Source organism: Pteropus vampyrus, unplaced genomic scaffold (assembly GCF_000151845.1).
Source record: "Pteropus vampyrus isolate Shadow unplaced genomic scaffold, Pvam_2.0 Scaffold32, whole genome shotgun sequence".
Classification (NCBI taxonomy): domain Eukaryota; kingdom Metazoa; phylum Chordata; class Mammalia; order Chiroptera; family Pteropodidae; genus Pteropus; species Pteropus vampyrus.
This window is the reverse complement of record NW_011888813.1, coordinates 4,038,666-4,055,812: the sequence shown is the minus strand read 5'-3', so window position 1 is coordinate 4,055,812 and position 17,147 is coordinate 4,038,666. Positions and strand designations below refer to the sequence as shown.

At 38.0% G+C, this 17,147-nt stretch overlaps 1 protein-coding gene across 1 annotated transcript in view; it reads left to right on the top strand.

Annotated features, from left to right (window-relative positions):
• The first annotated feature begins 362 nt into the window (after positions 1-362).
• The window catches only part of SEL1L (SEL1L ERAD E3 ligase adaptor subunit), a 36,443-nt gene continuing 19,658 nt past the window's right edge, over positions 363-17,147 (top strand). Inside the window, exons 1-3 of the mRNA XM_011357113.2 lie at positions 363-542; positions 5,393-5,430; positions 6,360-6,591. Of these exons, the coding sequence (XP_011355415.1) occupies positions 473-542; positions 5,393-5,430; positions 6,360-6,591 (340 nt within the window). The 5' untranslated portion in view covers positions 363-472. The remainder of the gene's footprint in view (positions 543-5,392; positions 5,431-6,359; positions 6,592-17,147) is intronic.

The window sequence follows — 17,147 nt, the reverse complement described above, 5'->3', positions numbered from 1 at the left end:
TTAAATCTTGCCCGGGGAGAGACTACGCTTCCCAACAGCACAATCAGAGAGAAGCCCATGAAGTGCATTGTGGGAATTGTAGTCCTGGGTGACTGTCTTTTCTATCAGCCCTGGACTCACGCTCTCATTCCGGGATGGTTGAACCCAGGAGCTACCAATGAACTGGGGCCATGTCGGTGACGCCGTGGTCCAACCGGGAAAGCCGGTGTGGGAGTCTCGCGCACTGATTGGCCAATGAGTGACCCCAGGGGCGGGGAAGTGGGGGGTGGGTGGGCGGGAAGACCGCGGCGATTGGACAAGGAGGCCGCGGCGGCAGGTGGGGATTGGCTGCGTTCTTGGGCAGAGAGGCCTGGGAAGGGGCGGAGGAAAGAGGCCGGAGCAGGAAGAGCAGCGGCGAGGCGGTGGCAGCTGAGTCGGTGGTGCCAGAGCGAAAGCGACAGCTCCAGGGGTTGGCAGCGGCCCCGAGAGCAGGATGCGGGTCCGGGTCGGGCTGACGCTGCTGCTGTGTGCAATGCTGCTGGGCTCGGCCTTGGCATCTTCAGGTCAGTATCCGCCCCCTCGGACTGGAGGCCAGGAGCCACCGCCCCCCCGGCCTGCATCCCGGGGCAGGGCCTTGGGAGCTCAAGCTAGGGACTTCACTCTTTCTGGTCACACCTTGCACTAGCCTGTCATTAGTGGACTGTCATTCCTTGGGCTTCGGTTGACCAAAACGAGAGGGAGTGTTTAGGGAACTAGAGAAGGGAGGTAAAGAAGGGGCGGTCACCCTGCCCACACCTCTGTTCACTTAAACTTTACAGGACTCCTTATCACGAATGAGGAATTGACTCCTTGGGAGTGAATTCCGACAGCTAGCTTCGATCCACAATGACATACGAGCCCTACTGGAGTTTCCTCAACTTTCATGTAGATTATGTGCTGCATCGGATCTGAAACTGGATTTGGGAATTGTAATTTAAGTAATTGACACACCTGGGGCTGTCACTGGGCAGAGCCAGGTCCATCAAATCCAGGATGTTGACAGTGGTTTGCTTAGTACCTGAGATGGTTCCTGGTCTCTGTCTATTGAATAATGAAAACTTTTGATGTAATTGTGTCCACTCCCTCCTCCTTTTTAAGGAGTATTCTTGAAAAAGTGGTTTTTACCCCTGTCCCAGTGTTTCTGAGTTGCCCCATTTTCGTTGACAGTAATTTTATGATTTGTGAGAAAATCATGGTCCTTATAAGTTTAAAATGGATAGCAACTAGTTTTACCTTTTTATATAGATATAGAAATTTGTGTGCTTCGAATTGATTTTCCAATTAGGTGATTTATACTCTGGTTCTGAAAAGAATTACTTTTCTTTTTTAACAGTTTAATCTGTCTACATCTGAAAACTTCTATTTTGAGAGTGTTGGTAAAGAAACACTTAGTATTTCTAAGTTGGTAAAGAAACAATTAGTACAATAAAGCTTTTGAATTTTAATCAGTTTCTGTTAACAAGACAGCTGTTCTGTGGCTTTAAATTTTTTTGGAACAAGGCAGGGTATAAATGTCAACTCTTTTTTTTCCAACAGAAAATTTCCCAAATGATTACTTGAATCCCCAAATTATCTGTCCTAGTTGTAAATCAACGCCATAACATCATTCTGCTTCTAAAATAAGATGCCTAAACCTAAAATTCTGTCCATAATGTGGTCTGAAATATCATTTCAAAAGCAACAAGCATATACTAGGTACTTTACTGCCCACATCATACTTTGAGGTCTGCTTACCCTCTCTCCTTTTAGTGATACTTCGCATTCATGACCAAATCTTTAAAACTACTTAACTCTTGAAGCACTGCTAGCAGTTATTTAATCAAAGAAAGTATGAAGTGAAACTCTTCAGTATCATGGGTAGAGTACCTGATGTGCCATGGATTACCTGCATCAGAATTGTCCTTAGGGGTTTGTTAAAAGTGTAATTTTAGATCTGGAACAGGTCAGGGTGTCTGTAGTTTAACAAGCTTTACAAGTGATTCTTTACACTAAACTGTGAGAACTATTGGTTAAAGAACATGATATATACCTCTCTGAATTCAGTTTGCTGAATATAAAGAAAATTAAAGCATACATTTTCCTATGTCTTCTTTTGACTAAATTTTTTATACTTGGAATTTCATGTTCGTGGCAATACTTGAAGTCATTTAATCAACAGTTGGGATTTTCAGTATATTATAATAGGAGACTATTAATACTGAAGTGTTAAGTCTTTGGGTTGTGTTGATGTAAGCAGAGGTCTAGGTTCAAGAATGTCTGCTGTGATTTTCATCATAAATTGTTCAAAACATTTTTCTGGTAGAGGCAAAAACTTTACTTAACTAGAACTAAAACAGTGTAGATGTACAGACAGAAAATAGAGGCCATCTTGTGTTCACATAAAGTGCAAATATCACTAAACACTTATGTGAGGTAAAGTTTTATAAAATGAGTACATGGATTTTCAATTGACTTTTATTCATTAAATTGCTTATATAGGATGACAGCCTCATTTTTAGCTTAGATTTAAAGATTTGCCGTGATGTAAAAATCAAGTTTTGGTCATAATTTTGCATTGACTTGAGGTTTGAATGTTAAAGGTTACCCAGGACAAGTTGCATTTATTACCAGGTAGAATATTATCAGCCAACAAAGGGAGTCTTGATTCTATCACTGTTAGTAGCTGTTATCTAATATCTTCTTTTAGAGGCATGTAAAAAATGATACTTTTATTGGAAATGTGTTCTCTGTGAATAAGTAAATTAAAAGGAGATTAAAAAGATTTTTCCTTCATTTTCTTAAGATAATAGTGAAAAATGGTATAACTTTTCTCATTTAGAAATACATGTTGTCTTATTTTTGGCAGGAAGAGGCAAATGGTTTACTTTTCTTTCTTTATGCCAAACAATATTAGAGTCTTTTAAATTAGGTCTACTTCAAGTAATAGTTATATTAATATCATTTATTCAAAGGGTAGATTTCGGATCGCAGAAGATATTTAATTTCATTGTTCTTTTGTCCCTCAAAACGTTGTGAATCAGCAGGGCAGATGGTATTCCTTTTTAACACATTGAGAAAAAGGAGGCTGGGCCAGCCTGCCATATTGTACCTGTGTAAGATTAATGTGTAATGAGTCGGGTTTTGAACTCTGCTTTTCAGGACGTGGATTTGGAATAATTGAGAATTAAGAGTATCTTAGGATCTGCATAGATTTAATGACAAAGCAGAAGACGGGATGTCTCTCCAAACTCTTAAGGCTTTCTGTGTTTGAAGGTGTATCAGTGTAATTTACCTGACAAGTTGGAAAATGAATTTGTAATGATTACTTTTCCCTGAAAGAATATCCCTGGCACTTTGCAGTTTTGTTAGCTAATAAAAATGAAAATTAGTCTTTTCCAAAGGAAAGTGTACTACTACTAAACTGTAATGCAAACCATTATATTTTGGATGTGATACTGTTGCATGAGAAATCCATAACTCCTCATTGAAATCCTTTTACATTTTTCTTGTTGTTTGATGTCTGTGTTGTTACAAAAGCATTACAGTTTTCTTTTTATTTATATGTTACTTTAGTGTCTTTAATCTTTACCTGACTATTACATATCAGAAGTTTCTAGGTTAAAGCAACTTCTTTTAAATGTGATATATGAATGTATATATCAATTTGAAAGAGAAAATAGCATATGCTTTAAGACTACCATCTGGAGTAGCTTCTCCCAGTTTAGTAAATGAGAAAGAGTTCTCTTATTTACCAGTAATCTTAGTATATATTCCTAGTTTGTGAAGAGAGGAAAGAGAGAGAGAGAGAAGCGTGATGCAATTCACATGAAATGACCCTGATGTCACAAATCCCATGTCTCTTAGAGTTCAAAAACACAGTAATGCCTAACAGCTTATAGTGTCTCAAATATACATGTCTTAAAATTTATTCATAGGCATCTATGAATAAATAGATGTCATTTGTTTCCACTTTACTGATTAACTACATATGTGACCTGCTGTGGCAAGGTACTAAATTTAGTGATTTGAGTTCCATCTAATCTAAAGTTTCAGTCTTTTAGGATATATATTTACATATTTAATGTCTGCTCTTGATATATTAGTTAATGTTTGTGATTAATTTAATACATCCACCCATACAACTTCAATATGTAATAGAGATGAAGTTTTTTCCCTTTATCCCAAGATTTGCTGAGAGTGGAATTTGAACCATATGTTAGAACTTGGGCTTTAGGTGATGCTTGTGAGGGAGTTTAACATGAAGGGTGATATTAATTAATTGACATCACTACCTAGGGGACTAATACATGCTCCCCACTCACCAGAAAGAAATGTATTTGGAAGATAATCTGAAAGCAGTGAATGTGAAAATAGCTATAATTTAAGTTTGAATTGACAGCACTTTTGTATATGACAAAACCTCACTAAACCAGTAGACTGGTTTTTTTTTTTTTTCAAGTATTCAAAAGAAATACTGTGAAATAGAGTGTTATATTTTGTACATAATTTGAGTTGGTTATACTTCTTAAAGTTAGCTCAGTACTATGATAATACAAATTCCAAAACATGTTTTTGTTATACTCTAGAGAGTTACAAGTTACAAATAATATTTAGGGTATGACTGACCATATGAAGTAAAATAGCAACCGTTAACACCAAATTTTTAGTAAAAATTGCATGGTCTTATAGCATTTTTTTCTACTGGTTAATTTCTCATATAATTTATGGAGCAGGCAAAAGTAAAGCTCACTCCTAGACAAAATTGGGTAATTTTAAGGGTACCAATGAAACTTGGAGCTCATCTGACAGGTGTATGTTTTTAACTGGCAAGAACACAAAGATCAAACATTTGCATATGGATATTGGGTTGTCGAATGTGTTTATTTAAGAGCAGGAGAAAGAATAACAAGTGGCCAGAATAGAAGTAATAGCAAGAAAACACAGAATAATAGAATGATAAAGGGCTAATTCGCACTAAAATAAGCTGGTGTAACTCCAGATTCTGAGCAGAGGAAAAGAATAGGTGGAATCCTGGACCACAAAATCAGAGATTTATTTTTATACACTTAGTAACTCATTTTCAGTAGTAGACTATATATAGAATTGGGTGGTATCTGAAGTGTCTATTTTTGTGTGGTAGTTGTTGGTCTTCCTACCTGTGTAACAGATAAAGCTTAATGTCTTTCCTGGAGAAAGAGGAAAAACTATGCTCCCAACCCTTTTTTACCTTTACTTAATCTTTTCTGAATAGTTGCTGAATACAACCAGTTTTAGATAATTCTAGATTTATTTATCCAGTGTCTGATTATTCTTTGTTGTACTTCGTACTTATCAAATGCTTTTTTTTTTTTTAAATAATAAAAAGAAAGATGACTGACTTGTCTTAAAATTACAGATGAAGACAGTGGCCAGGACGAATCCTTAGAGTCCAAGGTATGTACTAAAATTTGTATTGACCTGTATTTGATGCCTAGTTTAAAAGCTTGAATTATGTAGCTTAGAAAGGGTATGAAACTTATACCTTTTGAGCATTGGATTTTGAAAAAGAAAAGAAAAAGTTAGCTGATAACTGGTATTAATATTAGTTCTAGTTCTTCTGGAGCAAAAAATCATTGATCTATAGGGGAGAAAATAATAAATATTTCCATTAGGAGTGTTGATTATTAGGTTTAATTTCAACTTGAATGCGGGGGTGTGTATATATGTGGAGCCTAAAGGCAGTAACATTTTTACTATCCAATGAGATTGATTTTATTCCCCCCTTTTTTCTTTTTTTCTTTAGTTTTTAAGGTTTTTTAATTTTGAAGACTGAATCTCTGTCATTTGTTTCCACTTATGTCAATTTAAAAAAAAAATCTATTGAGTTAATGCACTTAAAGTGGTTGGTTAAATGGATAAGGCTGATTATTACGTATCTAAGGAGACCAATCAGTTATGATCTCCGATCTTTAGATTAGAAGGAATATAGATAAGAAACAGGAAGTTGTAATAGAGAGCTATCACAGGGAAAGTGTAAGGTATGTTGGGAGCATGTATGGTAAGAACCTAACCCAGACTCCAGTAATTAAGAAAGACTTCCTGGGAGAAGTAACATCTAAGTTGAAATTCAAAGAGACAAGTGTTGAAGACAAAATGACTATACATATGAAATTCAAAGAGACAAGTGTTGAAGACAAAATGGCTATACATATACATGATCTTTCTCGCAATACAGTGTGCTAAATATCTCTCCTTTAGGGATGAGCAAATATGGCACATTACAGGAGCTAAAGGAGATATATCTGGATTATAAAAATAATGGTCAGATTAGGTTGGAGGGAGTTTGGGTACTATTGGTAACTAAAAGTATGTTCTATTCTCAGACTTCTTTGCCATCAGATGAGTCGGTAAAGGACCACAGCACAGCAGGCAGAGTAGTTGCTGGTCAGATATTTCTTGATTCAGAAGAATCAGAATTGCAATCACCTATTCAAGAAGAGGAAGACAGCCTCAGGGGCCAAGAAGGAGAGAGTGTCACCGAAGAAATCAGCTTTCTAGAATCTCCAAATTCAGAAAACAAGGATTATGAAGAAGCAACGAAAGTACGGAAACCAGGTAGTCTGGACATTTTCTTTGCTTTTGCCTGATTTAAGAAGGAGACAACTACAATTTTAAAGGTAGTGTAGAAAGATGCAGAAGTCTGGTTTTACTGATTATTAATCACATCTAATGTAGAGAATGTAGTTTTGCAGGATTTTCTAGATTTTAATATATCAGAGTTATTTACTTAACAGATTTGACCCACATTAAGCCAAATTCAATAAAGTTACATCTGTATTACATTGATATCCTAACATTCCTTTTTAGACTCCAGTATATAATAATCTGTCAGAGTAGTACACACAATAGAAACTCAGGCAGGATTGTCTAACAGGCTGCTTTGGTTATTTTCAGAATTGTGTTAGGATTTTTTCTGCAGTAACCTTTTCAGTCATCCTAGGTAATGCCATTTAGGTCCAGTTGAAGCTTACATAAACTGTAATCCGCTTCTAACTTTCACCTTCTTGACATCTTTTTTTTTTTTAACTTAAACTTAAATTGTAAAACTTGAAACATGATCTTTCTCGCAATACAGTGTGCTAAATATCTCTCCTTTAAAGAATTAATTATTAATGTCCCCACTCTGTCCCGTCCCACCGACTTTATTTCATTTAGTTTGTTATTTCAAATATCACTGCAATGCCCACTTATTCCATTATTAGCCACTTTCAGGAATTGATCTAGATTTTACCTTTTAAAGATATATTCTTTATTATAAGTATTCCATATTCGTGTATAGAAAAACCAATAAACAAAATTAAGTACTTCAATCCCATCAACTAGAAATAACAGCAGTTTACATCATAGAGAATATTCTTTCAGGCTTTTTTCCTAAATGTGTGGTTTGAAGACTAAATTGGATCAAAACATGTATGCTGTTTTACATCATGGATTTCGCACTTAATAGTTTATTTTGAAATTTTCCCATATCATTTAGTACTCTTTTACAACTTAATGGTTAATGGCTATAAAAAATTTTACATGTAAATATACTATAACTTAGAAATAGATTGTTTACAATGTTTTTGTTTGTTTGTTGCTGGGAGATCATTTTAGATATACCTGCACATATATGAAAATTCCCTGAGAATTAGTTCTTTTTTTTTTTTTAATTTTCTCTACAGTGAATTAGTTCTTAAAAGTGAATTTGCTGGACTGAATATAAAATTTTAAAAGACTAGATATTGCTAAACTGTTCTTCAGAAAAGTAATCGTGTTTGCTTCCTTTGAAGCTACTTTTTTCCTGTACCTCTGCCAAGTGTATATTACCATTTTAAAATTTTGGCCAAATACTATAGTTTAGTTCATTCTTTTTCATTTTTTATCAGGGAGATGTCCAAGAGAGGGTGTAAAGGCCCTGCCTGGTACCCACCATCGTGAGCTTCAACACTCTTGTTTCATCTTTACTACCCCACTTACTATTACTCTGTTATCTTTCCTAGAGTATTTTAAAGTAGATTCCACATATTATTTTACCTATGTATGTATATAGAAAAATAGCTTTTTTCAACAAAATCACAATAGTATTATAACACCCACAAAATTAGCTCTTAGACCTATATCACCCAATACCCAGATTCTGTTCAGTTTTCACAGTTTCAAATGTCTTTGAGAATTGGTTTGTTGGAATCAGTATCGAGGCTTAGATCTTAAGTTCCTCTTAATCTATAACAAGTCTTCCTCCCTAGTTTTTAAGTGTCTTTTGTTAAAGAAACAATGACCTTTGTGCTATGTAACTTCCCACATTCGGAATCTAGCTGGTTGTATTCTTTTAATGTCCTTTAAACATGTCCCACTTTCTGCTGTTCTGTCTGTAAACTAGAAGTTAGTTAGCTCTAGAGGCTTGGGTAGAGTCAGTTCTATTTTTTTATTGAGAATATTTCATAGATAGTGTTTTGTATTTCCTGGGAGTGTTTTGTATCACATGGGAGGCATGTAGTATCGGATTGTCTCACTTCTAGTGATTAACCACTGAGGTTGGGTGGAGAACACCTGCCTGATGCAGCCATTTAAAAGTTCCTCGCTGACCTTCCACCTAGAGGTTTTGGCAACGATTTTGTTGTCTAGATCCATTATTTCATTAGGCGTGGCAAAATGATGGTTTTCGAATTTATCATTTCTCCTGCATTTGTTACCTGGGATTCTTTTAAAAAGAGGAACTTTTCCTCATCAACTATTTGCTTACTCTGAAATATATTCCATACAGGGGAAGCAGGATAAATGCTTGATTCTTTCCCTTGAAATATTTTCAAATAATAATTTGGTGCCTTAGCAACCTCCAGAGGAGACCAGTGAATGTGTTTTTGTTTGTTTGTTTTGCTTTGCTTTTAGCATCATTACAAATCCATGGGTTTTATATATTTATGCTTCACTCTATTGAAGTCATTCTTTTTTATTGCTCACATTATCCCACTTTGGGCCATTGAGAGTCCTTTTAAGTTCATTCTTTTGTTCTTTTGACTAATTGTAGGTGACTTTTAAAATTCTTTCTTTTCAGGCAGGGCAAGATGTCCAAAATTCATCTTACACATTTCCTGATCCAGAAATTAATCTCAGCCATTTCTCCAAGGAACCCAGATTCCTTTTAGTGGGAAATTGTATTTAGATGCTACAGCCTGGGAACCCGGGATATGCATTGCAGCTGAGTTGTCATTATTAATAGGCCTTTTTGAGTGGATAGGGTTCAGACATGTATCATTCATACCAATTCTTCCAGTTCAAATTAAATGTTACAGGCGGGATAACACAAAGGGTCAGATTGGCAAATTGGACTCGCAGGAATCAGATCATACTCATTATCAAACGTGACTAATATTTTCAAAGATACAATGATGGCAAGACACAGGGAAAGAGTAGAAGAGTGCATGACTACCAGACTGCTCCCAGGTCCTGTCTTGCTTCAATTAGGATGCACTCTGGCCCAGATTTCAACATATGAGGCCTCTAAGTAATGCATATGGAGTGTGATGTCCACAAATGGGAGCCATTTCAGTTATAAAATGTCTCCAGTTTACTCTCTGGTAACTGCATAGCTTGTGTGATATTTTCTAGAAAGTCATGCCTCGTAAAATACATATTCCCAGGTTTCTGTGCAGCGAAAGTCCATCCTTTGTGGAATAGTAAGCATTCCATAAGTAAGGATTCTCCTGGTAGTAAATACCTCAAGTGTATTTGCCACAAGGTCTCTTGTTAGTAAATTTCTAAGATTTGATCGTGTTACCACTCTGTTTTTCTGTTTCTTGGGCAGTAAAAGGAGAGAATGGATTGCAGGTGTGCTGCCAGCCCTTTCTACCCATCAGGATGTTCACTTCTTTCTTTAATGTTTCTGTCTCCTTTCCCTGATGCCTGGTACCTGACGGTATTAGTGTTATATTGCTTTATCCTAATATATATGTGTATATATATGTATATGTATATATAACTGTGTGTACGTGTAGATGTGTGTGTGTGTGTGTGTGTGTGTATAAAACTGTATATATAGTTTCAAAATAACAGTGGCCACCTTACCACTAACAGCAGGACCACTGAATGCAGTTTAAGATTTCTTTATGGTTCTTTTTGTTTTTAGTATATATTTTACTAGGGATTTGTAATATGGTGTTTTAAAAATCATTTAAATATTTCTGTGTGGTTATACCAACAATCTTATATACATTTAAATTCACTTGTTTGCTTTTAGTTTTTCAATAATTGCTTTGTTTTTTCCTTTTAGCTTTTATTATTAATGCATGAAAAGGCTTATGTTCTTACATATAACATAAATTACATATGCGTGGCTTTGTGTGTGTACAGTCCCAGCTACATTAGAACTGGGTATGTGACAATTACTTCTAGACCTGCTTCACTTGTCAGCCTCTCATCCGTGTCACTGCCATATTGATAGAATTTCGGCATGCTTGCCAATCCCAGTGATATCATCCCCCTGGCTCTTCCCCAATACCCTTTCTCAGGACCTCTGGACCTCTGAACAAGTTCTCCTCACAGCTTGGAATACCTTTCTCACCCCATTGCTCAAATTCATCTATCACATTTCTACCCATTCATAAAGAGAAACTTAACTTTCTTCTTTCTAAAGCAGATCCTGAACCACCCAAGGTAGTTGAAGAGTCTCATGTATGTAAGAGCTTCCTATCTGGTGTCCTTGCTTTTACCACCCCGCCCCCCCCCTTCATCATCAGTTCTCTAACAGTAGCCGGACTGATCTTCCTGTTCAGAAGCCTCCAGTGGCTTCCTGTCACATAGAGAATAAAATTCAACTTCTTAATCTTTGCTGATGAAGGCTTACATGATCAAGCCCTTTCTATCCAACTTCCTCTTCTGCCACTCCCCTTCACTCACATGACTGCAGCCACACGTGCCTTCTTGCTGTGTTTTGAACATTCCACACTTATTCCTAGTTGTATTGGGGGTCCCTAAGACCATACTCCCAGGCTCTATGATTCTCTAGAAAGACTCAAGACTCAGCATATAGTCATAGTTACAACTGTGATTTATTACAGCAAAAGAATACAAAGCAAAATCAGCAAAGGGAAAGATGCATGGGGTGAAGTCTTGGGGGAATCAGGTGCAGTCTTCCTAGGGTCCTCTCCCAGGGGAGCCACACATTACATGCTTAATTTCCCTAGCAACAAGTTGTGACAACACATATGAAATGTTGTCTACCAGGGAAGCTCATTAGAGATTTAAGTACCTGGAGTTTTTATTGGGGGCTAGTCAATGTAGCCACTCTCTGTCTAGCACATACCAAAATTGTGGACTCCCAGAAGGAAAGCAGCATAAACTGTATTGTTTATACAGTTGAGAGCAACTCTTAGCAGTTAGGGTAGTTGGAACCCTTGAGAGAGCTAGATTCCCAGACACCAGCCAAGGGCCAACCTTGTAAGCAAGCCATTTCAAGGATAGAAGTTTAGGCCTGCTGTGTTAACTCTTCTCTGCAAAGTCTACCCCTTTGGTCATTGTCCAAGTTGTCTTTATAGCAAATTTATTATCAGTAAAACCCAGACAATAGAGAGAGATCAGTCTTCAGTATTAATTTCATTCATGCCTTTCACAGGTCCTGGACTTAGCCAGTTAACAAATCCCATTAATCAGAAAGGTCTGTCTTAGAAAGTGGGTGGCTTCCTCAAGTTTCTGTATTAAACTTGTTTACCAGGTCCTAAGTATCAATTCAGGCCCAGCAACCTCTGGCCAGTAAGTCGAAGCTGACTTGGAAGCCTTCCAGGGCTGAGGCAGTGGCGTGGCAGTCAGAGCACACATACAGAAGTACAACCCTAGAGGGTACATGTGGTAACCCTGAAAACAAAGAGTTTACAGTATTGGGGCACCCCGAGCAGGATTTATATTAGGCAGTAGGATGTGGCCTCCCACCACAGGCGTCTTGTCCTAGGGTTTCCAGTCTAAACCAAATAATTTCAGTCCTCGGTTTCAGAGGGACTGCCAGTCAGTTTCAGACAGTTTTGTGGTCCGTGACACCAGGTCATCCCTCACGAGTGTGGACGTCTGGAGGTTTTCTACGTGGGAAGTGCGGGAGCTGGGCCACCTCTTGTTTCCTGCCCCCTCATCAGCCCATCAGGTGTGATCGTGGGCTCAGCAGTCTGAATTCAGAGTACTCTCAACAGTTTGGAAAGGTGCACAGAGGGAGAAGTTTCCAGAAATAGTTCCGAAAAACAAAGATCGCAATACCCTATCTCCCTCGTGCCTCTCCAGGTGTTGGGGTTTGGGTTTATTTTTCTTGGTTCTTACAAAATCAGTGTTTCCAGTCAGTAATCGTAATTTTATGTATTTTTCAATCATCGCTTACTCTCACCCAGACCTTTCGTCTGGAAGGGTTGCGTGCAAGGGGACCAGAACAGCTACCCAAAAAAACGTCTTTAAACAGCTGGACCAGAAAGACGTCATGTTCACGAGTTGGTCAGGACAAAATCCTGAATTTTTAAAAAAATTTCAAAATGGGTTTACATAACCGCCTCCTTCCACCTGGATCACTCATCTAGTGAGCGGCCTAGAAAAGGTCAACTCCCCTTTTGAGGACAGCTTCATTGAATAATCAGATTGCACTAAGGTGTGTGCAGCCGGGGAAAGGTGAGTTAAGCGGAGTCAGATAATCAGCCCGTTGTTGCATAATAGCAACAAAGAGAGTCAGACTAGGAGTCAGCTGCACTGAGACATGCTCCATGGGGGATCGGGAGTCCTTCTAACCTGTCCCTGTGATGGGTCCTCTCCCAACTTGCAGTTTGGGACAATAATAGTCAGAAGTCAGTCTCTGTCAGAACATACAGCCAGTCAGCTTGATTTCAGATGGTCTCATCAAAGAACAGGCCCTTTGCTGTAGGCATTTGTATGTGACCCAGACAGTTTAACCGAGCATTCGTGATTTCCTCACAGTGTAGGGCCCCACAGAGAGGTGGCCTGATATGCAGAGGTCACAGATTCTGAGTTGTGTTTATCGAGCCTATGCCTGCTTTCAGTTCAGTACAGCTCACACCGAGGCTGGAAGCCTATACCAGACAGTATCAGGTCGTAGCTTAGAATCAAGTTCAGGCAATTAGGATCTGTAAATTCAGGAATTTTAAAAAGCCAGGGGCTTTTCTACACAGCGGCAAGGGCAAAATGCTGCAGAAAGTCCAAGTGGCAGGCAGGGCTTTCCTCCACCCTTTTTGTCTCATCTATCTGTGAGTCCAGATTGACCCGCTCACAGATATGCATGGTAGTGTCTACAGGTCAGATCTCTGCTTTCACAAGCACTCATTAGCAAACTAAATCTGCTTTTTAGAACTCCAAATTATATCTTCATCTACATATCACCTCTCTTTTTAAAAAAAATTTTTTAATTTTTTTTCCAATTACAGTTTATATTCAATATGTTAGTTTCAGGTATACAGCATAGTGGCTAAACATTTATATAACTTACAAGGTGATTCCCCCCAATTACTACCCACCTGGCACTGTACATAATTATTACAATATTATGGACCATATTCCCTGTGCTGGACTTTACATCCTTGGAACTATTTTGTTATCACTTCCCTTTTTTAATGTCTCCCTTTTTCCAGAGGCTCCAGTTGTCCATAGTGTGGGAGAGGGAAAATTTCCCCCCTTTCTTCTCATTGTTTTTCTGGCTGATTTAATCATCAAATTGACATGAGACCGATTAACAGGAGATATAACCAAATTTATTGCATGTGTACATACGGGGTTGCATTATAATATGAGTCCGACAGAACCCAAAGGCGTCACTTTTAGCATGGCCTAAAGCAACTTCGGAACCCAGCAAGCTGATTCTCTTGGAATTGAATCTGACATTCTCAAATCCCACAGGTAACTTTGACCTCTCACAACAGATAGCAACTCTGCTGCTGCTACATCCCACGGATGACCCTGTAACAGTTGGGACCCCAGAGGTTTACCACACCCTAACCCTCACCTTCCCTTTCCCAAACAGTGCTTGCACCATATTTCAGTGAGTCAGGGTCATTCTAGAGAATCCCACTTCTGATGCCAACTGGTGTCAGGGGTTCCCCAGACAACCTCCAGGTTGGACGATTTGCTGGGCGGATTCAGCATATAGTCATACTCACAGCTGTGATTTATCATAGTGAAAGATTACAAAACAACCAGCATGAGGCACAGTCCAAAGGAAACAAGGTGCAAGTGTCCGAAGGTCGTCTCCCAGGGGACACACTTAAATCCCTTAGCACATGTGACAAAACATGTTAAATGTTACTTCCCAGGGAAGATATGGATACTAGTCACGTAGTCACTTTCTGCTTAGCATGTACCAAATTTGCAGACTCCCAGAAGAAAAACAGATGTTGAGCATAAATCACATTATTTTTACAAACAGTTTAGGCACAAAGAGTCACTTCTTTCAGTTAGGGTGGTGGGAATCTATCCAAAATCTAAGTTTCCAGATGCCAGCCAAGGGCCCGTCTCTCAGAGGATAACAGTCATGCCTGTTGTGTTTACTGTTTTCTGCACATCATCTCAACGTTTGTTGAAAGCGAACAAATCAGTGACCATCTAGAGGGGAATGATTACACTGTGGTACTCCCTAATATAAAATACTTATAGTCATTTTAAAGGGAACATGTTTTGTTGCAAACGACAAAATCCATCAGGTGGTGGCAGAAGCAGAGTTTTGTTTATTTGGCTCATACAACTAGAACTTCACAGGCATTTCAGGGCTTGTGCCATCAAGGACTCCAGCTCCTTCTTTCTCTCCTGTTGTCACCTTAGTAAATTGGCTTCATCCTCGTGTTTGATCCATGTGGTCACACCTGGTGGTGTCTGTACCTTCAGGCCCTTGGTCCTCAAGAAGAAGTGGTGCCTGCATAAGAAGAGGGAGCCTCCCCCAGAAGTCATTGGTAGAACTGCCATATGTCTCCCTTGACCATTCCTATCGCTACAGAAAGTGAGAAAGGGATTCAGAATCATAGTGAGCCTATCTGCACTGTCTGCCACTTGGAAGAAAGCCAGTGTTAAGTGAAAATGTCACATTGAAAATAATTCACTTAGTATGATCTTAGATTGGTTAGGGTTCTGCAGAGAAAGAGAACCAGAGGCCATCTGCTGGCAGAATTCCTTCTTGCTCAGAGGAGATGGCTTTGGTCTCTGAGGCCCACCCACACTATGGAGAGTAATCTGCTTTACTCAAAGTCCATTGATTTAAATGTTAATCTCATCCGGAAAACACCTTCACAGAATAATGTTTGACCAAATATCTGGGCACTGTGGCTCAGTCAAGTTGATAAAAAATTAACCACCACGAGTTTCTTTCTATCTGGGCACTGTGGTTTAGCCAAATTGATATAAAATTAACCACCACGAGTTTCTTATGTGAAAGAAAGACCATTCCCGCCCCCCTCCCCACCTGCATATGTTTGTAAGTTAAAATGACTTCTTTTTTATTAACAGCCATTACCTTTGGGGGGGAAAAATTTGCAGTGGTAGCTAAATATGACTGATTTTTCTTTAATTTTGTATTTTTCTATTGCTTAGATTGTCTTTTCTGCAATAAATACTTTATCTTTATAGTCTTAAAAAGAAGAAAAATTAATAACCAGCATGTTGCTCTATTTCAAATGGCACAGAAGGAACTGAGTTTAAACTTACTAAATCATGCTTAATATTATGTTCTGATGTAAGCACATTAGTTGAGTAATAGGATGGCATTTCTACCTCATTGTCATTTGCATGGGGGTGGGCAGGGAATAAACAAACCTGGATTTAGTAATCAGAGTAAACAGAATTAAATGGTTAAGGAAACATAGGTCATTGCCTACAACAGGTCCTACTGTTGTTTCTTTGGTTGTACAAGAATTTATTTGTAAGAAGACCTTTAGGAGACCATCCTCGTGAGAAAAGTACCCACCAGGGTTTTTGACACTCCGAAGAAATATCTTTAAAGCCATTATTTAGAGAAACTCACTTTTCTTAAATAGCAGTATTCCTGAGCACTCTATATGGTTCCTGACAGTGCGTGCCACCTAAGTGTTAGGAAGCTTGTCACTTTCTTCTGGGCACATGGGCCAGTGCTTCTATTTCTACTTAAAAATTATGAGTTATTTTTCACAGAAATGAGCTTGTATGAACTGATCTTAATGTTTTGTTCATTCTCCATATGACTCCATTTCATTTTTTTGTCTGAAAAGTACATTTTAATCCTTAAAGCACTGCCTTAGTATAGTCTGCCTGTCTTTCCCTCTTTAACATATGTAATTTCTCAACTGCAGTTAGCAGTTCTCAAGCTTGGTTGAATGCAGTCTGCTTGTAGTAAATTACCTAACACTAGTATTTTTCCCTGAAGAGATTATCATATACTATTTCCCAGCAAACAATAAATACCTCTTAATCTGGCCTGTACCATTTGCTTTATCTCAAGTATGGTTTAAATTAAATCATCATTCTTAGTACTTTAGGGATTTTTGGTGACGGTTGGTTGAGTTTTTCTTTCTGTACAGTAAAATTGATGAACACTATGGTAGTTGTCTTGAGGTGGATAGCTTTTTAACATTAAATAATTGTGTTTCAACTATTTTGACTACAAATATATTTGACTAAAATGATATTACTGTTGTATATTTGGAAATACAAGATAGCTTCAAACAAGCAACATAATTAAATATTTAGTTTTCTTATTAACAGAACCTATAGATACAGTATCTTGCTTTAATGCAGGGTTAAAAACATCCTTTATTAATATGTCCCTAGAAAGCAGATCTGTATCTCTCAACTATCTTGTCCACGCAAAATCACAAGAGGGAAATTGCTGTTACCCTTTAAACTTGTTTTAAAATCTTCCAAAAGTTACTTACTAGGACTTGCTTGTTTCCAGTCAATTATCTCAAGTAGATATTCCTCATAGTAGTGTTAATTGTAGTTAATTTTTTCCCATGAATAAATTCTGTAAGAATTTTAAGGCTGTCATTTTAAAAACCACCACAAAAACAGTGCCAGTTTTGAAAACGTTAATCGCTGCTCTGGCATAATGAAGCTGACTGATTATGTAATTTAAGTTAATGATAGCCAGTAATCAAATCTGACACTTAAAATGAACAGAGCAGTAGGTTTTG